At 42.2% G+C, this 25563-nt stretch overlaps 3 protein-coding genes across 11 annotated transcripts in view; 1 reads left to right on the top strand and 2 right to left on the bottom strand.

The window, feature by feature from the left end:
- The window catches only part of LOC135091056 (dual specificity protein phosphatase 7-like), a 31939-nt gene extending 27157 nt beyond the window's left edge, over positions 1-4782 (top strand). Inside the window, exon 4 of the mRNA XM_063988399.1 lies at positions 421-4782. Within this exon, the coding sequence (XP_063844469.1) occupies positions 421-740 (320 nt within the window). The 3' untranslated portion in view covers positions 741-4782. The remainder of the gene's footprint in view (positions 1-420) is intronic.
- Positions 4783-13747: 8965 nt separating this feature from the next.
- On the bottom strand, positions 13748-19647 carry LOC135091055 (rRNA methyltransferase 1, mitochondrial-like). 8 transcript variants are annotated; one of them, XM_063988397.1, is made up of 6 exons: positions 19489-19647; positions 17356-18130; positions 16493-16707; positions 15474-15875; positions 14754-14886; positions 13748-14027 (listed from the first exon to the last, which is right to left on the bottom strand). In XM_063988397.1, exons 2-4 carry the CDS (start codon positions 18126-18128, stop codon positions 15706-15708), a joined length of 1158 nt encoding a protein of 385 aa, XP_063844467.1. In that variant the 5' UTR covers positions 18129-18130; positions 19489-19647; the 3' UTR covers positions 13748-14027; positions 14754-14886; positions 15474-15705. The 8 variants fall into 8 exon arrangements, with proteins under 8 accessions (XP_063844467.1, XP_063844462.1, XP_063844463.1 ...); XM_063988392.1 differs by lacking the exon at positions 19489-19647 and adding an exon at positions 19010-19161 and having other exon boundaries at positions 14754-14928; XM_063988393.1 differs by lacking the exon at positions 19489-19647 and adding an exon at positions 19010-19161.
- A 542-nt stretch (positions 19648-20189) lies between these two features.
- LOC135091058 (uncharacterized) overlaps positions 20190-25563 on the bottom strand; it is a 56437-nt gene continuing 51063 nt past the window's right edge. For both annotated transcript variants that reach the window (XM_063988402.1, XM_063988403.1), the window contains exons 3-6: positions 23010-23225; positions 22299-22560; positions 21679-21855; positions 20190-21240 (exon numbers count right to left, since the gene is read on the bottom strand). In XM_063988402.1, the coding sequence (XP_063844472.1) occupies positions 20915-21240; positions 21679-21855; positions 22299-22560; positions 23010-23216 (972 nt within the window). In that variant the 5' untranslated portion in view covers positions 23217-23225 and the 3' untranslated portion in view covers positions 20190-20914. The remainder of the gene's footprint in view (positions 21241-21678; positions 21856-22298; positions 22561-23009; positions 23226-25563) is intronic.

Raw genomic sequence — 25563 nt, 5'->3', positions numbered from 1 at the left:
TCTTGTTTTATATTCAGTTTAGGCGAGACAGTGCGAGGGAAGCAAGGGAGGGAGTTTGGGGAGTCGGGTTTATTTTGATATATTTTATGCACTCTTGACGTCGTCGGTCTGGGGGTCAAGTGTGGTTCACAAAATATGCATAATGGTTGCATGATGTTTAGGCAGCAGTGCAAACGTACCGAGTGTTGATCTTGAGGTGTTGTAAGACGCTTATTTTGGTCGGTGGTGAGTTTGGTAATGACGGCAGTGGTGGTGGTGGTGGTGGTGGTGTGTTTGTGTTGTGGTGTGGGGAAGGAAGGAAGGAAGGGAGGGAGGGAAGAACAGGGTGGTGTGTAGTGATAGTGGTAGTGTATATCAATGTTATGAACATGTAGTACCTTGTGATGGCAGTGTTGGTAATGTAGTGTTGTTGTGTTGCAGACGAGGCACGAGAGTCAGGCGTGGGCGTGTTGGTGCACTGCCTGGCCGGCATCTCCCGCTCCGTCACCATCACCGTCGCCTACCTCATGTACAAGGAGAAGCTCAACCTCGAGCAAGCCTACGAGTACGTGCGCGTCAAGAAGGCCAACATCGCGCCCAACTTCAACTTTATGGGCCAGCTCCAGGACTTCCAGCAGCAGCTCAACTTGTCGCCTCACAAGTGTCAGTGTGTGGACACCTGTCGCTGCCGCCACATGCACTTCCTCACCCCCGCCCGCACCTCCCCGGACTCCGGCATCGAGTTTGATCGGTTTTCCTGAGGACTGACCCCCGCTGCCTCCACGCCCGCCGGCGGCTTCCCCAGGCTGGCTATTTGCTCGCCCCAGCCACCATCCTCGCCGCCCGCGGGTTTGCAGGCAGTGGCTGCCCTCCCGCCCACATCGGCATGCTCTTCCAATGAGGAGCAAGGGGTGGGGGAAGAGGTGGAAGACGAGGAAGAAGAGGACGAGAAAGAGAAGGAGGAGGAGGAGGGAGCCGTCACCCCTGATCCCCCTCATCAGTGACCTCGGTCGACACGGGCCACCCATGTGCCAAAGGTGGACTGGTGACCCGCCCCGCCCGGCCGCCGCCCCGGGGCCACCCACCCACCAGGCGGCGCCCCACCCAGGCTCCCAGGTACAAATTTCTCGACGAGTGATCTCGCTGTTGTTGTGGGCGGCCCGGGCAGGGAGGAGGCGCCACGCCGCTGACGAAAGTGTTTATTTTTCAAGACTGAGTGAAGTGACGCGTGCGAGCGGCCGGTGACATTAGTGTGTGTGTGTGCCGCAGACTGTGTGACCGGGACCAGCGGCGCACCGGGCCAATTCTGACAAAAAGTTTATATTGTAACATAAAATAAAAAAAAAATGTGTAATAGATCTCAAAAAAAGTATTTTCGTACTAGATAAGAGGCACGAGCATGAGCCATCGCACAGCCCGCGTTTATTTTTCCGATAGACTTCGTGAGACTGAAAGCGGCGTTTTATTTTCGAAGACCCCGAGTTGCGATACGGGGAGTGCTGTCCCCGCCCCCCGGCCAAAGCAGGCAGCGGGGGGAGGAGGGGCGCCGCCAACACTGCTGCTCCAAGAATCAACACAAAGAGTCACATTGTTGTCGGCTTTGCACAAAATTACGTTAACTCACACATAACGTTCAAGGGACCTGCGCTATTGCTCCGGGGCGGGGCGGGGCGGGGAGGCAAGCCACCTTCCACCCTCACACACGGAGCCTCGCCCCTGCCTCCACCCTTCCCTGCCACCCTTCAGGAGTGACCAGGGGCGCCACACTCCGGGAGAATGACCCACAACATTCGCACAACGTGAGGAGATAGAACTTTTGGTCTCTAACAATATTTGCTACTATACCAGTGTCGCCGTGTGACTAAGTGCCTTGAAGAACTCTTTGTTTTACCTTCCCGCGTTCCGCACTGGAGGAGGAGGAAGAGGAAGAGGGAGTGTACATAATGAGAAGACTGACTGCATGCGGACGTGTTTCTAGCGTTTCTTTTCTTTTCTTTTCTTTTTTGTTTTCATTTCTGTCTCTTTGTCATCATCACTTGGACGAAACAATCTTGGTTCATTTGAAAAGCAACAAGTAACAACAGTAACAACAACAATAACCCAGTGTGGTCAACGTGGTAACCAGCCAACCAGTTATTATTGTTATTATTATTATTATTATTATTATTATTATTATTATTATTATTATTATTATTATTATTATTATTATTATACCCATCTGTTATTCCATCCATCCATCCATCCAGACCCCTCCTGCCCACTAGCCCCTATCCCCGCCCCTCCCACAACCACCACTACCACCACCACCACCCCATATTTTAAGTAACGCAAGAACTTAGTGTTGACAGCTTGTACTGAATGACGTTTCATTTGCTTTGATTTGCGTAAACATGGCAAGACTCACTCAACTTGGGTAGTGCGAGAGAGAGAGAGAGAGAGAGAGAGAGAGAGAGAGAGAGAGAGAGAGAGAGAGAGAGAGAGAGAGAGAGAGAGAGAGAGAGAGAGAGAGAGAGAGAGAGAGAGATTGCTCATTTTGATGTCAGTGTTGTAATATTGTTGGTCTCGTTAGTTGAAATCCTTTCCTTCCTGTCAGTGAGTGGGTGAGTGTGTGTGTGTGTGTCTGTGTGTGTGTGTGTTGCAACCATTCCGAAACTGTCATAAAGCGGATATCATTTAGAGGTCAAAGAATCATATCCACAGGAACAGGAAACTTTAGGTAAAGACAAAGCAGTACTGTAATAATACATAGATCTTCGTGCTCAAAGGTGCCATTTCTTACCACAGATTTATTTTGACTGTCCCTGCATCCCAATAATGATTTCTGTTCTGTGTCGTAGAACAAAAGAACAAGAGCTGTTACAGTGCAAGCGTAGATTGAAGTCATAGTTGGTTAGATGTAGTGTGTGTGCGTTTGAAAGGTTTAACGTAAAAGCGTAGACCAGTGTAGTAATACAGTAGAGCGCGCTAACACACACACACACACACACACACACACACACACACACACACACACACACACACACACACACACACACACACACACACACTCAAACACACAAACATACATGCAGAAGGAAAACCAAGAAAGTTGTATGGATATGTTTTGATATTCGGAAAGACTCGCTGTCACAAGGCGGCGGCGGCGGTGGTGGTGGCGGTGGCATAAGACTGAATGTTACGCATTTTGTATAAACACAAGAGACGCATTTAGCTGCAATACGCTGTTCTATTTTTTAATCCACGAAAGCTGATTGCTATAGAATTGCTTAGCTGTCTTCACATAGACCGGGCTCAGTGCTGGAAGCTGGGCTCTTGGAAAGAAACTAAAAAAAGAAAAAAAAAACAGTATAAAATATATATAACCATTCTTACGTTGGAAAAAAAAAAAGAAAAAAAAACATACCATAGTTAAACGAATGTATGGGAATTTTGTTTGTACTGACGCACTCCACTCCGCTCATTTTATACAAGCTAGTTGGGTTTTGTCTTTTTTAGAAGTGAGGTTGGTGAATTATTTTTTATTTCCATCCACGACCCCGCGTCTGTGAGCCATCCAGGGCAGACCCACACTAGTACAGCTTCCATTCCTGGCTCAACGCTGCCTCCCTGTTGGCAATACCGCGGTGTAGGCCTTCACTTGACACTTGGAGAGAATAGTCAGACCTTGGCCAAAACATCACCTAGAAAACACTCCACTTGTTACGTTGTGATTCCCTCCCTTACCCTCAAACCTCTTTTATTACTGACCAATTTAGGTGTTACCGTAGCGCCGCCTGTTTGTTCGACTGATCTAGAGAAGCTAGGCTGTGTATAGATGACGGTAAACTCTGTGCGTGTTAAGTGAATTCTTCTGTCTGATCGAAGGCTGTGTTTGGGAAGGTCTGGGTGTGATGTTATGTGTGCTTCTGCCAGGAAACGTGATGCAGAAGCGAGGTTTCAAAGCATTTTTTTTTTCTCCATGCTGCTCAGCGTGGGGTGTAATGTCTCGTCTTCGCCAGGGAGTGACTCTGGGGTGACAAACAACCAACGCTTACTGTTTATTGTGCCTGTAGGAATATAAGACTTCACAACATCAGAGTGGCTGAGTTGATTGAGAGCATAAGCTGCCATGTGTTTAAATATTGAGCCTTGGGAGTTTTGGAAGCATCAGCAGCAACCTAGCCTAGCCGAGGAGCCTCCCTAACTTCCCCATCCCCTGCCCCCGAGGAATGAGTCTCTTCATGGTGATGATTTTGCTTTGAAGCCTCGAGTCTGTGAGTCTGCTTCGAGGAACTGTTTCACGAAGGTGGTGGTGACCAAGTGTTGTATTAGAAAGGCTGACTAACATAGGACCGCTACTGGTTAAGCTCAAGCACAAAAAAACCTTCTTATTTATATATTTATTTATTTAATCATTAATTTATTGATCATCATTCTGTTCATACTTTTTGGCCAGGTGATTTATTCTACCTGACTGTCCCTTAATCAGGTGGGTGTCAGACACTGGACCAAGTACTGTGACTGCCAGCCAACTGGTTAATTGATCATTTCCAAGTGGGTTAAAAATGTAGAGAAAGTGGTGAATGTAAAAGTAAGAGGAGTCTTCTATTTTGAACTGAACAAGATTTTAGAAGAAATAGTTTTTTTGTAATAGTATCTACTGTTAATGTTATTGTTCTATTTAACTAGGAATATCGTTATAACTATCAACATAGTTATTTAATATAATTTTGGTTACTGTATAACCAACATCATTTATACTTAAAAACTTCAGTCCTTCCTTTTTTTAGTTTCTAATGTAATGCAATAAACAAGACAATTTTAGTTACATTTATCCTTTTCCCTTTTTTTCATTATAACACTTACAGTTTTCACGTTTATATATAATTTCATATTTTGTTTTTTGAAGTTTTTCATTTTATTGTTTTCTAATTTCCTAAACTTTTTGTTTCCCCGCTTGTTCCTTTCTTACCCCTTCCCCTTCCTATTCCTTTAGTACCTGAACCAATAATACATTGAAATATTTGTATGTTCAACATTTACCTACCAAAAAAACGCTCACCAGAATTCCATATATAAATTCCTTATATTCTCCACTATTTTTTTTACCCTCAGGGTTATCAACAATTCCCAGAAATGATGTTAAATGTATTTCGTATCAATTTTGCAGATTTATTTTTTATCTTTGATCCTGTGACTGACTTTCATTTCTGCCATAAATGATTGGATCCTTATTTTAGACACGTTTCCAAACACTCCTCTGTCCTGACCATCGATGACGCTGTCACACCTGTCCTCTGTTCTACCTCATGGATTTCTCTAGAACTTTATTTATCAGGTAATTTAATACATACATATGATATATATATAGTTTTCTCGGCTTTTTCTGTCTTAATCATTGTTGACTTCAGAAAACAGTTTGTATGATGAATTGTAACTCTCCTGCCGACAAGATAGAGATGTTACTATATTTTCGATAATAAATGATATAAACTGTATCTTCTGCTTGTCTCTTCACCACCTCGAGTTAAGAAGAGAAGACTCGGTAGCAAACCTTGTAAAATGCACCTAACATTTCCCCTGCACCTGACTGTCTGGCTGCAGGTAAAGAGAACCACGAAACATTCCCACAAACTTGAAGCATTCTGGGAAAAAAGCGAGATACAAGAAAGCTGACAAAAATATACAAGGAGAAGAAGGAGAAAGAACTTAAGATACTACATAAGAAGAAATAAAACACGGGGAAGGGGAGAAAGAAGAGAGAAGGAAGGTGGAAAAGAAAAAAAAAATACCAAGTTTGAGTATTTGCGATCGCTCTGACGCACCAGTGACTAAAATTTTAAAGATGACCATCCGGTTCTTCCTCTCAGCAGCGTCTATTCCTGGCGAGGGAGAGAGGGAGAGGGAAAACCAGTGTGGGCTGGAGAGCGTTCATTATTTACTGGTCCAAGAGAGAGAGAGAGAGAGAGAGAGAGGAATGCGTGTTGGTGTTGTTGTGTTGGTGGTGGTGGTGGTGGTTGAAAGGCTGATAAAATGATAGATCAGTTATATTATCAAAGCAAACAAGTGCGTAAAGGGAAGATGATAATGGAACTAAATATATCTTATATCGAACTTTATAAGACGAAGCATATTTTTTTCCATCAAGTTTGTATTTATTTATCTTACACTGCATTTTAAGCTTAACAAATCTACTCACAGTTACACGATGATAAACTTCAAAAATACCATTATTAAACACAATAATAACTACGAAAATCAGGATATTCACTAAACAAACTATTTGATACACTCGACTCTGTTCCAAACGAAATTTGAAGCCTTGGAGGAACAAACCGGAGGGAAGCGGCCAGGGCCAGTCAAGCGCCAGGCCAGACACGTGGCGGGTGCGCGTCATTATTTTCGTGATATTTCCCTTATCATCCCTTCTTATCGGGTGTGTCGTGAGGCTGTTCAAATGTAAGTATCTGGAGCACATTCCTGTGTAGATAAGCATTTGGTGGATGTTACAAAAAAGCATGAAATTTGAGCTTTTAGAAGGCTAGTGGAACGGACTGAAGCTTGAGAGAATGGGTTCAGGAGTTAGAAAGATTCTTCCCTCTTTTGTTGTTGTTATTACGGGAAGGAAATGTTTTGGATATAATTCCCATAATGGGTGGAAATACAGAGTATTTTACCGCTTGTGTAGTGAGGGAGAGGAATGTGTGAGTGCCTGTCTATCTGCTCTTTTCCTTCCTTGGGTGTGTGCTGCTGGTTTCCTTGTCCGTGGTGCAAACAAGGGTTCGAATGAGTGCCGAGGCGTGACCCAACAAACACCGGAAATTCCTTCAAGATATTACTGCCATCTTTTTCATCAAGACAGACAGAGAGAGAGAGAGAGAGAGAGAGAGAGAGAGAGAGAGAGAGAGAGAGAGTAATTATACTTCAAACAAGTGTAATTGTGACATTGAGTTTAGCAGAGAGAGAGAGAGAGAGAGAGAGAGAGAGAGAGAGAGAGAGAGAGAGAGAGAGAGAGTATTAAAACTTACATACAATGCCAAGCTAAGAAATATACATCAATAACAAAAATACAAAAAATATCAAAACATTTCTCAATTACTTAAGTTCTGTTCTTCAATATCAGACAAACAGAAGACACTATATTAACACCAAAAGTACGCATGGAAAATGAATATATGAAACTAAAGTATAATATATATTTAAAATGAATTCTTAATCAGTTATTCAAGTTCTCTTCTTCCTCTTGTTGTTGTGGTGCTTCTGTTTCCTCTCATGTATCGCCTTTGCTTTCTCTTATCAGTCTTTGCTTCCTCGCCTCCTCTTTCTTTTTGCTGAGTTGCTTCATTTGGTTCGTGATTTAGCGAACCCCCGAAGCGTATTTGTTTACATTGTGACGTCACCAACCATATGGCGCCAAGTCGTTCCTTTAGGATTGCATTTATTATTATTATTATTATTATTATTATTATTATTATTATTATTATTATTATTATTATTATTATTAGTGAGGTATTTTTCTTTCCTATTATTCTTTGCCTTTGTTCTCCGTTTCCTGTTTCCTTAGTATGGTCTGACAGAGAGAGAGAGAGAGAGAGAGAGAGAGAGAGAGAGAGAGAGAGAGAGAGAGAGAGAGAGAGAGCACTTAATTCCCTCTTATCTCTCATCTCTTTCTTACCTTCATCTTCTCTTTTCCTCCACGCATTCCAGTGTCTGTCTGTTGCTTTGTCTGTTTTTTTTTTCTTTACGTACGAATCTCTCTCTCTCTCTCTCTCTCTCTCTCTCTCTCTCTCTCTCTCTCTCTCTCTCTCTCTCTCTCTCTCTCTGCCTGACTCGACATATAAGGTAAGGTCTGATACGAGGAGGAGAGGAGAGGAGGAGGAGGAGGAGAAGGAGGAGGAGGAGGAGGAGGAGATAGCTGGAGGCCTGACATTACACCCTCTCTCATTCATACAGACAAACAAGGAGGAAATTTACACCAAAGAGAGAGAGAGAGAGAGAGAGAGAGAGAGAGAGAGAGAGAGAGAGAGAGAGAGAGAGAGAGAGAGAGAGAGAGAGATTTAAGAATATGCACTGTCTCTCTTTCCCTCCCTTCTTCCCTCTCTATCTCTATAACAGTGGAGAGGGAGAGGGGGAAAGGGGGGGAGAAGGGAAGCGAGTGGTGAACTGGACGAAGCAAAACGAGTGAGTCACAATGCTTCGCTCACCCCCCGCGGCCCAACTTCTTCTTGGGCGCGGCGACTTGCATGGACGGAGGCGGGAAGCGGCAAAAAACAATGAATGAACCAGCCAAGTGTGGACTGCCCGGCGCTGCTCCACTCCTCCACTCTCTCTCTCTCTCTCTCTCTCTCTCTCTCTCTCTCTCTCTCTCTCTCTCTCTCTCTCGATTCGAAAACTTATATCCGGTTAAGTACTTAAGTAAGAATGGAGGTGAAGGGAGTGCGTGGCCTCCTACTCCTCCTCCTCCTTATGGGTGCGTTGAGGAGGGAAGGAAGGAGGGAGGAAAAGGGGAAAGGATTTTGGGTGAATGGTTAGGTGTGTGTGTGTGTGTGTGTGTGTGTGTGTGTGTGTGTGTGTGTGATATCCGTTCTCCAGGTTCCTTGGACAGCCTTGGAATGGAGCCTTGAAAGGGAACACCCACATCCCTTATTCACACCAGCCACTTGAGGGAAGGTGGTGGTAGTAGTAATGGAAGATGTGATTATGAATGTTTTTACTTTTTTCCAGATAATTAGAAGCTTAATGTGCGTTTTTTTTATTTTTTATTTGGAACGCGTGACGGGGAGAGAAAGGATTACTGCGATTATAAACTACTGCTACTACTACTACTACTATTACTACTACTACCAATACTACTACTACTACTACTACATGAGAGGCGAGTAGAAACAAAATTCTCTCTCTCTCTCTCTCTCTCTCTCTCTCTCTCTCTCTCTCTCTCTCTCTCTCTCTCTCTCTCTCTCTCTCTCTCTCTCTCTCTCTCTCTCTCTCTCTCTCTCTCTCTCTCTCTCTCTCTCTCTCTCTCTCTCCCCGTTTTTCCTCCCTGGCATTTCCAGCACAAGAGAGGGAGGGGAAGATGGAGGGCAGAGGGGGAGAGAGAGAGAGAGAGAGAGAGAGAGAGAGAGAGAGAGAGAGAGAGAGAGAGAGAGAGAGAGAGAGAGAGAGAGGGAGGGGGACGGGAGAGGGAGGGGACACCTTCCACCACCACCACCATCATCACCACCACCACGCAAGACAAGGTGTGGTAGGAGAGAGAGAGAGAGAGAGAGAGAGAGAGAGAGAGAGAGAGAGAGAGAGAGAGAGAGAGAGAGAGAGAGAGAGAGAGAGAGGTGCTGAAGGAGTGGCATTTTATATGTTTAATCTCACCACCACCACCACCACCACCATCACCACCACCATCACTACTACTCCCCCAACCGGACCTTATTCTCCGCCCCTTCACCACCACCACCACCACCATCACCATCACCATCACCACTGCCATGTAAGAGAGAGAGAGAGAGAGAGAGAGAGAGAGAGAGAGAGAGAGAGAGGGCTAGCGTTACCTACCCTTCCTCCTCCTCCTCCTTCCAGTGTTCCTCGTTCTCCTCCCTCTTCCTCCTCCTCTTCCTCTCCCTCGTCTCTCCCTTCTTACCTGGCCACATTTACCTGCGCAGAATACTAATAAGCTTCTCTCGTTCAGGGATTTTGGGCTAAACGTTTCCGCTACTCAGGCACCTCAAGGATACAGCAATCCAAACCCCTGCACACACGATTCTTGGGATCAGAACCTGTTAACTTGTAGTTTGTGGTACTGAAACCTGTAAATTTGTATTTTATGTAGAATTGAAACCCTTAGCCATGTAGTTTTTGGGATCAGAACCTGTAAACTTGTATTTTTGTAGAATTGAAACCTACAAAGTTGTATTTTTTCGAGCATTGGAATCTATGTACTCTGATTTTTGGGATTCTGAATTATTTGAAGTTACATTTGAGTACAATTAAAATTTCTGGACGTGTATCTTTTTTGTAGAATCGAAACTATAAATTTGTATTTTTGGGGAGATTGAAATCTATAGACTTGTATTTCTGTAGAATCAAAATACCTATTTTTTTTTTTTTTTAACATTACAGTTCCATCCAAAAATGAACCGCTTTTTTTTTATTTTCAAGTTTTAATTCTGCCGTATTAAAAACAATTAATATTAAAAACTTCTAATGTATTTTATTGGGGATGTTTATTACTTTTCATTCAGCCCTCTCTCTCTCTCTCTCTCTCTCTCTCTCTCTCTCTCTCTCTCTCTCTCTCTCTCTCTCTCTCTCTCTCTCTCTCTCTCTCTCTCTCTCTCTCTCTCTCATGTTTATAGATTCTTATGTCTAGTAGAGTTGAAGTCCCTGTGTGGCGAAGGAATTCAAGATATGTACGTACGTGTGTGTGTGTGTGTGTGTGTGTGTGTGTGTGTGTGTGTGTGTGTGTGTGTGTTCGGTATTCTTCTCCTCACCATTTGCATTCCTTATTTGGTCATCAGTCTCTCTCTCTCTCTCTCTCTCTCTCTCTCTCTCTCTCTCTCTCTCTCTCTCTCTCTCTCTCTCTCTCTCTCTCTCTCTCTGTCCTTCACCGCCCTCCCTTCTCTCCCTCCACGCCTTCGTTCCCTCCTTCAGTTAACAAAGAACGCGCCAGAGAGAGAGAGAGAGAGAGAGAGAGAGAGAGAGAGAGAGATAGAGAGAGAGAGAGAGAGAGAGAGAGAGTCTGAGTGAATGAATGAATCGGTAATTCTCTCTCTCTCTCTCTCTCTCTCTCTCTCTCTCTCTCTCTCTCTGCAAGTAGTAGTAGTAGAAAACAATAAATGTTGCTACTAAAAAAACTTTTATTTCACTGCCAAACGTGTGTGTGTGTGTGTGTGTGTGTGTAAGAATGTATTTAAGCCTCGTGTACGTACGTACGTGTGTGTGTGTGTGTGTGTGTTCAGTGTCCTTCAGTCACCTTGGCGTCTCCTCTCATGACCAGAGTAGTAGTTTTTAGGGCAACCGCCAGGGGGTGAAGGAAGGAGAGTGGAAAAATGTACTTATTCTCATTTTCCTGCTTATTTCTCTCTCTCTCTCTCTCTCTCTCTCTCTCTCTCTCTCTCTCTCTCTCTCTCTCTCTCTCTCTCTCTCTCTCTGGTACGAATTCATTGATGGTTTCATTATTTCATGAACTTGTTAACTTGTACATTTTAACTTGAATATAAGAGAATCAATATTTTTCACTTGAATATAAGAGAATCAATACTTCTCTATCTTCATTCTTCTAACATTTCTCTTTACAGAGTCAATAATAATCATAGAATAAACGGTTTTCTCTATATTCACTACCTTTCTAACATTAAAAAAAAAAAAAAAATGAGAATAAACGATTGATTTTCATCCATTGCCAATCCCACTCTAATATTTCCCTCTAACTCTTCACGTTACAACAATTATCAGAACAAACATACATATTACCTCTTTTCTCTCTCTAACATTCAAGCTTCATTAATAACCAGAACAAACCAATATCTCTCATCTCTATTCCCTAACACTTCTTTCTCTTCACAGATTCAGTGAGGCTACGGGACAGGAAAGACCGGATCATGAGAGAGAGAGAGAGAGAGAGAGAGAGAGAGAGAGAGAGAGAGAGAGAGAGAGAGAGAGAGGCGAGGAAGGAAAGAGAACACTAGGCTATCTCTTGGCTATCACTGCTCACTGTCCCTCTTACTCTGCCTCACGCCCGCCAGTAGTTTATTAATGCTTTTACTCGCCCACACTGAAACTTCCTCTCGTGACGTGGAATAGTGCATCTGTGTGTTAAATTGATTTCTGGTGTTTTTGAGAATGGTGACTTTAAGTGTGGGTTTAGTTAATAGATAAATGAGACTTCGTTTTTTTTTTTTTACCCTTCTTACTAAATACACAACAAACAATTTATGTCTGGCTCTTTCTATTTGTCTGTTCTTTCTTTAAGACTAAGTTGTACTTAATTTCTATACTATTTCTCCATCAACCTCTCTTTCCCTTTCCCGCGACGACAGTAATGGCTTTGCTTTGTAAGATAGAGTATCTGATCAAGTTTCATGTGCTCAGGATTCGCGCCGCGCCGCGCCACGTCTCGCCCTCCCAGCACAGCAGGAGGTCTGAGAGGCGCCGCTGCAGCCTGGCACGTGTGTGACCTCAAGAGGCTCCCAGTGGGCTTGCCTCAACTCACCTGCTACGTCTCTTGAACAACACTTCAGGTATAGAAACGTGATGTGGACCTGAATGGCTTCTTGGAAGTTTTTTTTTCCCCTTTGTTTTTATGTATTGCTTGTTTTTTACTCATCTGGTAATATACAAGGTCTGAGCTACACTCCTGCTTCTATTTGTCTTCTATTAAATCACAAGTTTACTTCTATGAAGGCTGTACTTTTTGTCATTGAAATACTTACCTTTTGTCAATTATTCTTGTGACCTCTTTAAATATCAAGCCACTATTTCTGTAATACTTCCTCTTTAAATATCCGACCACTATTTCTCTAATACCATATCTTTTTATCTCTTTTAGTCCATTTTGTGTGTGTGTGTATGTGTGAGCATGAAGTAAAAAGGTGAATGACAGCTAATGAGGAATTAAAGTTTTGTTGGTGCATCAGAGATTAATGTTATACAATTTACAGGAGTGGCCAGCAGTTATGAAGGTGGCTGAGGGAACGTGGAGAGAATGCAGGATGTGCCGGTGGAATGTGCTTTGAAATTACATGAGCAGCAGCTAAGATCTTCAAGGGATGAGAAGGACATATTTGTGGGCATGATGGTGTGGAGTCCAGAGCGAGGGATGAATGGAAATGAAGGGATGGAGATTACGGCAGATCACGGCTGCTCTGGGGCTGAGTCAGTGCTGCTCAGATCCTGCAAGAGATAACCTTAACTCTTTGACTGCTATGAATTCAGCTGAAGTATAAGAGAATGGTGTGGAGTGAGTTTACAATATAATATTGAAAGGTTCAACTTTAAAATGAGTGAACTGTCTGAACATTTTAGTTGTACTTTTATTTTTGCTCATTACTATCATGTAGGGTGACTAATAATAAGTGAGTATTCCTAGCAGTCAAAGGGTTAAGTAGTCAGCACTAAGAGAAGGGAAATGCTTGCTAGGTTGTAATGGTTACTTAGGCGAGGTTTTTTATTATTGTATTGCTTGGAATTTTTTTTTGTGTTTATTGACGAGATATGAGAGTAAAATATCATGATCACCTCTAAATGTAAGGTATCTCAACATTACATATCTGACCACCTCTGAATGCAAGGTATCTCAGTGTAACATTAACTGAATTTGAACAAGCCTGAGATGTGATCATGTATCAAAATGAACTCAGATTTGTCCTGATCATAGAAAGTTACCACGACTAAACAAACCCTCAAGGTTGGTTTCAAATTCAGTTGAGATTAGGATATGTTGAATTTAAGGGATGATCATGATAATTTATATAAATTAAGTATTTCTTTCTTTCACAAATGCCAAAACAATTTCCAAGTAATCAAATTAATATGAGACTCACCAAGGACCAAGGACCCTGTTATAGTCTGGCAAGCATTCCTCACTCTTGGTGCTGGTTACTCAAAATTGGTGCTGGTTACTCAAAATTGTATCTTACAGGATCTGAGCAGGACTGGTCTGCTATAATCCTAATCCCCTTCCATCTTCACACTGGACTTGGCACCACCATGCCCTGAAGGAAGTCATTCCCTCAGCCTCATGCATGCAGGATACAGATCACCTCGCAGGAACGTCCAACATCATCAGATTCAAAAGTTTAAAAGAATTAAAGAATATTTATTTTATACATCTATATTTACTTTTGATAAGCAAATGAATAAATAAATAAATCAACAAAAAATAAATAAATAAAATGAGATGTGACTTAAGTCTACAGACTTAAAAGAGCAGTTAAAAACAACTGCTAGTCACAGTCTTAATGTGTTGGGCCCAACCTTGCCCCTCAAATTTTGATTCGTCATTTTTGTCTACAGAACTTGACCAACCTCTCAGTCCATGGAGGGAACCCCTGCCCTGGACTGCATCCTTGCACAACCAGCCCCTGAAAGCAAAAGAAAACAAATAAGAGGAAGAATGTTTTCATCTATAAAAAAGTAGTAACACCATAATCTAGCCAAATGTTTACACCATACCAGAACAGACAGATGCCAGAAAAACTGACACAGCACAGCTGTAGACAGTGCTGAGGGAAGCACCTGCCACCTGGTCTGCTGGATGGTGGAAAATGAGTGGTGCTGCTACAGCACCACTCATTTTCCACTGTGGTTGTAAAGCATACTGTAGGAGAACATCCTGTGGGTCTGAGAGAGAGAGAGAGAGAGAGAGAGAGAGAGAGAGAGAGAGAGAGAGAGAGAGAGAGAGAGAGAGAGAGAGAAAATCTCATATTCTATAAACAGTTTCAAACAAATAAGACTGACTAAGCATTTCTTCCATTTCTCCCCATTTTTAAATTAAAGTTATTCAATTCACTGGATGGACTTATGGCATTACTACTTGGGTGAACTACAAATATCAGAACATGCAATCAGGGCATGTTTTCAGAAATGTTTTGCTCTTTCATCACGGTTACTTTCAAAAGCTAAGGAGATGATTAGGTGGGTTCTCACCAGTGTTTCTCGGTAATAACGTACACAGATATTAATCTGATACAAGAACTATAAAAACTTAAAAATCAGTAAAATTTCAATTAGCTCTTGAAAGTAATCACGGTGCAGCACACAAGCATTTCAGAACATGCAACCAACTACCAGTTCATATGTAAGCTCACCACTAGACAATGCTGCCAGTGCTCCTCATAGCTAACATTGAGGGACAAGTCCTGTGCTGATGCCCTGAATTGTGTGTGTGTTCACTGGTGGCTCCAGAAGTGGCACAGATGTCTTGGGTGGTGTTCATCTGTCCTGGCAACAAAAAATATCACTGATGGCCATTTTGTATCCATTCTGAAAGGTTTTGATAATGTGAATACAAAACCTATCAGTAATTTTAGTTTCCCATATTACATTAATTTTCCATTTTGCAAATTATTCAAATGAAGGATATATTTCATAGTTTTGAAATGGTTTGGATCCACAGAAAAATGTTAATCATACTTTTCTTTCCTTATGTCCTAAATAAAACATTTTGGTATTTTTTTTACAATTACCTAAATGAGACTATTCTCTGTCAAAGTCATAGATCAGCTAGATGCTTGGTGATGAAATACTTGCCCAATATTTTTCATCACATTCATAAATTCCATTAACAGTACAATTAATTCACTTGAAAACACACATGCATGACACACCTCACACCCCTTCAGTGACCTATAAAAGGTACAGCCATAGTAGAGAAGTAACTTTCAAACAACCCTCTCTATCACATCTGAAACCTTTATTATCTTTGCCCAAGTAACACCACCATAGCTCCTCTCCAAAGCACCCTCTAAAGGGGACAGCCATAACAGAAATTTATCTCAACCCTCTGTCACATTTGAAACCTTCATTACCTTTGCACATGAGACCACATCATTGCAGCATGAGACTTGGGACCATATTCTGAAACACTTCTGTGCCACACCACTACTTTCAAAAGGTTGTAATTGAAGTGACAGATTTTCAAGGCTGTTTTATGTGATTCTAAGAGCAACAGATTCACAAGAACCCAGCTAATCATATCTGTGGCCTTTGAAAATAGAGGTGGTAAGAGCAAAGTGTTTCTGAATACAGGCCTCAGTGTGTCTAAGAACTGTGAGGTGTGAGTCTCTGACGGAGGCTGTGGAGGAGGAGGGCAGTGGCAACAGACACATTGAGGCAGTGCAGGTGAGGGTGGAGGTTCCTGCCTGGCTCGATGGTGAGGACTGTGTGGCACATCTGCTGCAGCTCAGGTGAAATTCCCTTTCCCTCATTACCTGGGGAAGTGTTTGAGAGATGGTGTCAGTTATCATATTCCTAAGAACCATATTCTGAAATACTTTCTGCACCTCCACTACTTTCAGAAGACTCTGGATGAAGTTTAAGGGTGTTTTCACAGTTCAACAAGAGAAAAGCTCCTAATAACACAACTAATGACATGTGGACTTTGAAAATAATTGAGATGAGAGCAAAGCATTTCAGAATAAGAGCCTAATTGCTAACATCTGAAGTCATAAATGCATTTCTAAATGTCATAGGTTGGTTTATTATCTACCTTAAATAACATAAAAGCACAAGGAAATAGGAAAACTAGAGAAAGCTAGCTTACTCACAAAGTACGAGTAACCTATATTTAACATCTGTCAGCATCTATCAATCTAATCAACCTTCTCTTCAAACTAACACTTGTGCTGGGTTTGTTCCACTCATTTGCAGTCCTATTTGTGAACCAGTCTTTTCTTGACTTTACATCTAAATAACACTACTGTTAATCTAAGTCATGCAACAGAGAGAGAATAATATCTGTACAACAAAGACTAGAGACTAATACCCATACAACTAAAACACTACAGACCCACAATAAGAACAATATCCATACAACAAAACCACTGACCCACAATGAGGAGAACACTGCCTTTTGGGTTGAAGGAGGTGACATCAATAAGTGCAATTTTCTTGTCCCCACTGGCTGGTGACGAAGAGGAAGCCACCTCCCACCCAGCATGTGTGAGGGATGATACAAGCTTCACTGGGTCCTCAACTTTGTGCACTGGGAACAACTCTGCCACACCAGCGCTGGCCTTGCTCACTGTGCTGGTGATCTGGGCACTGCAATGAAGAGGACTGATAAGATGGACTTGTTATTGAATATTAGGATTGGAAGGTAGTTAGGTATGCATTCCATATCCTCTCTTGACTAATGAGATGACTAGTAATTCATATCTGACTTGCATGTGTTTCTAAGAATCTTTACCTGTGCATCAACTTTACATGACAAAACTTGACTCATTTACAGAAACAGTAACAATTTATATTTAAATCGTACAGGCACTTAAGAATCTTCACCTGTTGAATGCATAGTGCTCTTTTCCTTGCACCTTCCAATAGCAACAATTCTGAAATACCATTTTCTCCCACATTCCATAACATGAACAGAAAAAATGGAATAGCATGGCATCTCTGAACTACTGATATATTTCTATTTATTTAACTCCAGAATGATTTTAGTCCATATTTTCTCTAACGAACTCTAAAAGAAGAGTGTATAAAGGCACTATTGAATTTTTGCTCTTGCCCTTACAAACTTTCACTATTTCATTCAATACTCATTCTTGACACAAACACCTACAACCAACAAGATGCTAAAAGAACTGAGTATTAAGGCACTATTGAATTACCACCTTCACCCTTTCTAAGTATCACTAGAACCTCATTCCTGACACAAACCTCTACAAACAACAAAACCTATCGGCAAACCTGCACATTGCTGAGGTAATCACTCGCTCAACACCCATGAAGTAAGCTGATCTAAGTACTGCCCCGAAATTCATTGGGTCTTGTATCTGGTCAAGGTAAAGCCAAAGCTGACGACTCTTTTCCACTTCTTGTTGTGCCTTCCCTCCACTTTGCATCTCCAGCAACTCCTCCTCAAGCGTTACAAGTGGCAGGGGACTCACATCACAGCACACTCCCTGATGCACTTGGTCTCCTGGGAATATCCTCTTGAATCGTGTGGGTTTCAAGCTGGTTATTGGAATCCCCTGCTCTCCTGCGATGCTCACTATGTTCTGCAGGTTTTCACTCAAGGGTTTTGATCCGTCTTTGTATACCAGATGATGGAATGTCCTGCGTTTGGCTTGGAGAGCGAGGAGGACAGGGTAGATTCCGTAAATAACTTCCCCAGACACGTTTATTCCCAAATGTGTCAAGTTTTCCTCTACCGACTGACTTGTTCTGTCCATAAATCTGCTTCTGTTCTTGCTCTTAAACTTTTGTGGATCATGCATGTTTGTATAATTTCCTGACTTGTCCTTAAAATGTGTTTCTCGTGGCTTTTCTTTCCACTGTGGCCTCTCTCTTCTTTTATTTTCATGTTGCTCCCTCTTCTCACAAGTAACGGGTGAGGTGATGACAGGTGTGCTTTCAGTTGAGGGGGAGGAGGAGGGAGACTGTTGGGCATACTTGAACTTAACAGGGGGCAGCTTGAAGGAAGTCCGGCTGGCATGACGCAACCCAACTCTCAGCAGCATTCCTGGAAGAATCAAAACATGTAACTAAAGATGATCAAAGTACATTATGGATACACAAAATACAGCTTGGACACTAACCACCTGAAAATTATACAAGCACTCATAATTCACTTAAGTTTAAGAGCAAGAAGGGAAGCAGATTTATTTCTTCTACCTGTGTATTGTGAGAGGTGTATGTGTAATGGATGGGACTATGTGACAGACACCATGTGAATAAAGCAGTTTGCATCTGTCAGGCAAGGAATGAAGGTGGACACTTAACCAAAATAACATCAATATACAATACTGACCTAGTTAATCAAAGTACTCAGTGATACACTCACAAAACTGAGTAAGGAAGGCTTAAGTGCCTGGAGGGCAGATGCTATTAACCTATTAACAATAAAAAAGAGAAGTGCATGATGTGGCATTTTGTTTTATAATAAAATTAGTATCTATATAACAATGATGAATAACACTGGTCTAGAAAGTCAAGAAGGCAGTCTGGCTGGATTCCAAGGCCCTTCAACACCAGAGAAGAGGAATGTCTCATTACTGTATGGAAGAGCTTGGTGTTGTCAGAATTAGAATACTGCTGCCAGTTGTGGAGTTCAACACCTATTAGAAACAGAACTTGAGGGAATGTAGAGAAGCTTCACCAGTAATATCACAATACTGGCAGCACCTGAAGCTGTACTCCTCCTCCTGACAAGAGAAAGCTATCAGATTATATATACCTGGCGAATTCTGGAGGGCTTAGTGCCTACCATCAGCATCAAACTGGACCCAAACAAGGCATGAGGAAGATCTTGCTACTATATTGAAGCCCCAAAACCTAGGTACCTGAGCCTAAAGACACACAGGGCCAGTAGCCTTAGCAGGGCAGGGCCAAAGCTGTTTACCTGCTTTCATCAGTGAGGCATGTCAGCCTGCAGTGTGCAAGTCTTCAAGAAACGCCTACACAACTTCCTGCCAAAGATTTGTGACACGCTTCCTCTGCCTTCTTGCTACACCAGGCTTCAGTATAAGTTAGGCCAGATCATACCATTATAACATTGGCAGAATGGAGGATACTGCGGCGGTTCCTATAAACGATGCCGATCGGTAGAGATCATCACAAGGCAAGGCAACTGAAATAACACAAATCTGCCGGTCTCATTAAGGACCTGTAACCTCAACCTTTCCCGCCGTGTACGCTACGTTTTAGTTTCACCCAACCAACGATTTTCAGATCTATCATAACTTTTTCTGGTGTTGTGAAGGAATTGATTTTCTACCTCTTTCCTGTCGTAAATTTTCGTTTAACCAAACGAATAACACTGTGGTTGAGAACTGACCCGACTTAATTAAACACCTCCAACAAGGCTCTCACCTGTCTTACCTGTCTGGGGGACGGTAAGGATGCAGGAGTGTCTGGTGAAGGTGACCAAGCCGCGGCAGGTGAAGAAGCGGCGTAGTTCGCCCTAAATGAACCAAAGTAAGAGTGGCCGGTGATGCGCAGCGAGGTCGGTTGACGGCAGATGCCGGGCTAGTGTTGCCAAATCCGGTGTGGTACTTTGCTGACTCGCTGGATATGTACATTTTTCTATAATTTATCGTTTTCTACGATTGAATGCAAGAAATTTACAATTAACTAGTTATTTCGTGTTATTAATAGCCAGTAGTCAGTGTTAATATCTGCTAGTTTAGCTTAAATACAAAGCTATTTGCCTATTTCCTGTATACAACTTTTCTAGCCCAATTCATATGACTGAATAAAGAAACAGACATCTACCTAATTAACTTGTATAGTGTAAAAGTAAATTTTGATAGCCAAAGATTGCGTTAGGTTAACAAAAAAAAAAAAATCAAGAAATACCGCTAAGTTGGCAATACTGAATGGTTGTTTACTAGCTTCCCAACAGCACTTATACCTACGTCATGTTGGTTTATTGATGCAACAAAGGCTTGAAATGAATGAATGTGGTCTAGATCTGGGATGATGTATATGTTTAAGATCTGGAATTATGTTTATGTTCTAGTTCTGGAAATATAAGAGAAGGAAGTTAAACAAGATACGGAGGGAAACGAGGGAAGAGTCGATTATTCGAAATTATTTATTATCCTCCTCTTTACGATCGTTTATCATAACATGACCAGGACGAAATGAGAGTGAGAAAGAAGAAAAATACATAATACTCTCACAATATGACGAAGAAGAGTAAGGGAAAGGTGAGAGATAACGAGAACGAAAATTACTTTCTACAAGATGAAGACGAAAAAGGTGAAAGAGGATAATGAGGAAGATAACAGTGATTTACTACACCAACATGACAAAGGCGAGAATGAAAAATGAGGATAGGAATAACAGTAAGGATTAAAAAAAAAAGTATAACACAAGAAAGTGAAGAAAATAGAAAAAAAAAGACTAACCAGTTTATTACACCAACATAACATTACGAACACAAGAACGAAATGAAAGGCGCAAATAACGAGATAAACTCAAATAACTTACAAAGCAACAACGAATGAAGAAGGAAGAGGACAAGGAGGATGAAAACGAAGATAAAACAAAAGGAGAAGAAGAAAGAGGACGAAGAAAATGAGAACGAAAATAAAATAACAAAGGGAGTAGAAGGACGAAGATGGTGAAAACAAAGATAAAACAAACGGAGAAAGAAAGATGAGAAATAAAAAAAAAAAAAAAAAAAACAGGATGATGAGAAGGAAGAAGACGAAGAGGAGGATGAGAACGAAAAGAAAACAAGAGGAGGACGAGAAGTTGAGAACGAAGACAAAAAACAAGAAGAATAACAAGAAACCTTAAATCATCTATTACAACAGTATTGGCCTGGAAGATAAGGATTGCAGATATGGTTTAACATCATCTGAACGGCCACACTGAGCGCCTCTATGCCAGTGTGAAGCCTTTCCGAACACTCCCAAGAGATGAGAGTGTTGAAGACCGCATAGTGAGGAAGCGCCTGCAAATCCAAGCCGTGCCCTATAATGTTCATGCAATCTATGACGGAGAGGTGGGCGAGGGGCAGGAAGGAGTCCCACACGATTACTCCCGGAGGCTGCAAGGCTGTCTGGGCGTTACCGAGCCATTCTAGCATCCTGTTCGTCTGTCTGGTGAAGTGGCCGCGACCGTCTGACCGGGGTAAAGAGAATGATAGTGACTTAGACTAAAAAAATCCCGGACACATCAAAAAACAGCCAAAACACCATTAAGAAAACGTAAGTAAATACCACTTAAACCCGAAAACAAACACCAGAATAACTGAAACACCCATAACACCATTCCTTACCGAGACAAACACCAAAAACCACCACTTAAACCCCAAAAACAAACACAACAGAAACACCCATTAACATCCTTACTAAAACATAAACAAATATAAAATCCACAACTAAACCCGTATTAAAAAAAGAGAAAAGGAAGAAAAAGACACAAACACCACAATAACAACAAAACTCATAACATCCTTTCTAAAACAAAACACAAAAAACACCACTATACCCCTTCAGAAAACAAAACAAGCACAAAAACCACTACAGCCAAACATCACAACAACACACGCTTTCTTACTAAAACTGTGGTCTATGTATTCCTTGAAGGGGTCAGGCAGGGCCCACACAACAGTGGTGCGCGCGGAGAGGGCAGTCAACACGGGACGCAGCTCAGACATCACACCCACTGCTGTATTATCCAGTATCTCTATCTCCGTGCGCGCGTGTTTGATGGACAATTGCCACGCCCCGGTGTCTGAGGGAGGAGCAAGTGGTGGAGGTGGTGGCTGGGTTGTAGTTGTAGTGGTAGTAGTGGAAGTGTGATATGAAGGAGGAGGAAAACAAGACTAGTAGTGGTAGAAGTAGGGCAGTACAAATATTGCTAAAAGGATGAGGATGAGGACGAGAAAAATAGTAGTAGTAGAAGCAGCAGCAGCAGCAGCAGCAGCAGTAGTAGTAGTAGTAGTAGTAGTAGTAGTAGTAGTAGTAGTAGTAGTAACTGAAGTAATATCAGGTGTAAATATGTAGGTATGTGTCATACAGGGACTGCCACGTATAGGCCTGATGGCTTCTTGCAGCTTCCCTTACTTTCTTATATTCTTACAAATTGCAACATGATTCTCTCTCTCTCTCTCTCTCTCTCTCTCTCTCTCTCTCTCTCTCTCTCCCTTTCTCTCTCTCTCCTACCAACAAACGCACTTAATATCAACAAATCCGGCACTTCTTCCTGAGGTGCCTCCGTCAGGCTCTGTAGATACTCCTTGGCCCCAACCTTCACGCTGTCCGTGTCCCAGTTCTGCGGAGTTTGAGTCATCTCGAGAAGGGAGGCCCACAGAAAGGATATCACAAGACCCGCGCCTCCTTCTGAGCTCTCCACCTCCACACGAAAGTTATGTTTGTATTTCTGCCACTCCTTCAGCCCCTTCTCTCCCAGGAAGTCGTGTATGGGTACCTCCTCACCCTGGAAAATAGTTCACGAACAGAAAATATAAGAAAGAGAGAAAAAAAATCGAAAGGAAATGCAATATAGAGAAAGCTTTTAAGAGATGCGTAGATTAAGAAAAGGGCGATCTAACGGAGGTCTCTGAATGGTGTAGGGGATATAACAACGGTGACATAAGCAAAATTCTCGGGGTTGGCAATCTGTAATCAGGTAGGAGTCAGAAAATAGAATAGTTGTTCCTTTCATTGTCACGTTTTCTTTCTCTCTGTCCATTTTTTGTAAGCGAACGCAACCTCCCTCCCTCCCTCTCCCTCTCTCTCTCTCTCTCTCTCTCTCTCTCTCTCTCTCTCTCTCTCTCTCTCTTTACGAGTTTGAGTTTTTATGAATTTTTATGGAAAGAACTGGTTAGCTTAAGGTTACGGACCTCCCCCCTTCTCTCTCTCTCTCTCTCTCTCTCTCTCTCTGACCTTATAAGTGGTAATTTTGGGCCTTAGGTCACGCACGAGGTCAATCAAGGCCTCCACGTGAAATCTGATCCTTGAGTCCCCAATGTAAGTTATCCAGGTCCTTTTTCCGGCCCTCCCGCGCGCCCGCACACACTTGTCCACTTCCGGGGCGTCGAACTTCCTCAGGTGGCAGGACAGGTGAGGCAGGTGACCGCCAGACTGCTCCATGCGCCACTCCTGCAGAAGGGGAAGGAGAGGATGAGGAAGTATGGGGTGTGTTTTCAATTGTCTTAATGAATCAGTTAGCTAATAATTCAGTCTACTTGTTGGTTAATCAATGTCAAACAGTTTATCATTCAATCCATCTATTTATCAAAGAACACCCTCCTAATACAACAACAATAACAACAACAACAACAACAACATCATCAACTACTACTACTACTACTACTACTACTACTACTACTTCTGCTACTACCACTCCTACATACTTTCCTTTCCCTTTAAACTGAACACCTGAAGAAGAAAAGCGAAGAAAAATCACACACACTATTTTCACACTAAAACTGAGAATTATTCCAAAATGTTTTCTTTCATTATTATCATTATGGAAGTTTTATCCTCCCTTTTCTTATTCATTTGTTCACCTTTTCCCGCGCAAGTGCAAGAAGGGGTGCAGGAGTGAGGGCTGAGGCGTGGAGGTGAGCGGGGTGGTGATAACAGGTGAGAAAGGCAAAGGTGTATATGTGCGAGTAGTCAAGGAGGAATAACAGCATTTTGTAACTATTAAGCCTGTTGCTGCTCTCTCTCTCTCTCTCTCTCTCTCTCTCTCTCTGTCATGTATTATGGAGGATTTTGGAAATAACCTTAGCCTACTCAATTCGAAAACTCCTTCCTTCTCTTATTCGCTTTAATCACCTCTTGTCTGTTTTAGTTTCTTCCTGCTTGCTATTCCAGGCCATTCCAGCAAGCATATTCTAATTTCTGCCTCTTTTCTATCTATATATATCTATATATTACTAAATTTCACAACAGCAGGAGGAACAAGTCGAATTACCTTGCGGCAATAATACCTTCTCTTATCTATTTCAGGTCATTCCAGCAAGTATTTCAGTTATCTTCCTGTTTTCTACACCATCTACTAAATGTTGCACCATGAGGCAGGATGAACAAGTTGAAGTACCTCGCCTTGCCACATCCCAACCTTCCTTACCTTGGCCAGAGTCACGTTGGTTCCCATAAGGCCGCTGCTGTCATTCACGACATTCACCATGGAAGGAGACTCATAGCCCAGATACTCGTAATACACGCCTGGCACAAACTGTTTCCTGCTCTTCCTCTCCCTGATCACATCCACTGCATCAGCCATCCACGCTGTCATGTTCGTGGACGCCTTGCCAATCTCAAACACATCACGACACACATTACTCATTTCACTCGTCTTGTTTTCCTCTGAAGCGGGTTTCCATGGGCGTGTTTGGCGTGTTCCCTCCCTCTGCGCCCCTGCCAGAAGGTTCAGAGACATGAAGAAGATGAATACAAGAGTCACGAGTGTTACTAAGGTGAAGGTTTTGTTTTCTATCGTCAGGCGTGATGCAGGGTTGATGTAGGAACCTCTTTTCTTTTTTGGGTGGTGTGTGTGTTGTCTCCGGACGCTCCACATTCTTGCCTCTTCTCAGTATTCGTTTTAAGATGAAACTCTGGGTCTGTTTTGATTTATTAAGGTTTATTAAGATTTATTAAGGAGTTTTAGGAATACTTCACGTGATGTTAACCTGAGACTTTCATGGTAGAAGTGCAAATGTGTGTGTGTGTTTGTGTGTGTGTGTGTGTGTTTCAATTTAGTTCAATTAAGTTTTGGGTTCCTGCGTCACAGTTTCAGGCTCCGGCTCTTAAGTTTTAGGAGCATTTCACGGGATATTAACCTGAGATTTTCGTGATAGAAGTGCAAATGTGTGTGTGTGTGTGTGTGTGTGTGTGTGTGTGTGTGTGTGTGTGGTTTCTTTCTTCCAGTTTAATTTAACCTTCCTGCGTCACAGTTCCAGCCTTTACGTAATATAGACCAAAGATTTTCAGAGTTGATATGCAAGCGTTTTTTTCCAGTTTAGTTCAGTGTCACCTTCCCACTTTCTCGTCTCTCATTTCCAGATTTTACGTAATATTAACGACAGATTTTCATGGAAGATATACTTTTTCTTTTTTTTTCTCTTCTTTTTTTTTTTTTTTTTTTTTTTTAGTTTAGTTCAGCGTCACCTTGCCTCACAGTTCCACGCTCAGAGTTGAAGATTGACTTGAACTTTTCACAGATGTTTCTTGCTCTCTCACGGCCTTGACTGCCTACCTGTTACTGGACACAGGTATATTGGTCACACCTGCCCGTTTCTGTTGCCAGGTGATGTGTTGCGGCAGTGACTGTTGTGGAAATGTTCGGCTTTGCTGTTTTACTGTTCAGTCTTTCCTCCACGTCATTAGCACATTTTTCTCTCCTTCTTCCTCCAGCTGCACTCTCTCCCTCTGTTTCCTCTCTCCTCTTCTTTTCTATAAGTGAGTAAAATCTCTAAGTTCTCTGTTTTCC

The sequence above is a fragment of the Scylla paramamosain genome, chromosome 36 (genome assembly GCF_035594125.1).
Source record: "Scylla paramamosain isolate STU-SP2022 chromosome 36, ASM3559412v1, whole genome shotgun sequence".
In the NCBI taxonomy this organism is placed as follows: Eukaryota; Metazoa; Arthropoda; class Malacostraca; order Decapoda; family Portunidae; genus Scylla; species Scylla paramamosain.
The sequence above is the reverse complement of the archived record's forward strand: the minus strand, read 5'-3'. Positions and strand labels throughout refer to the sequence as shown.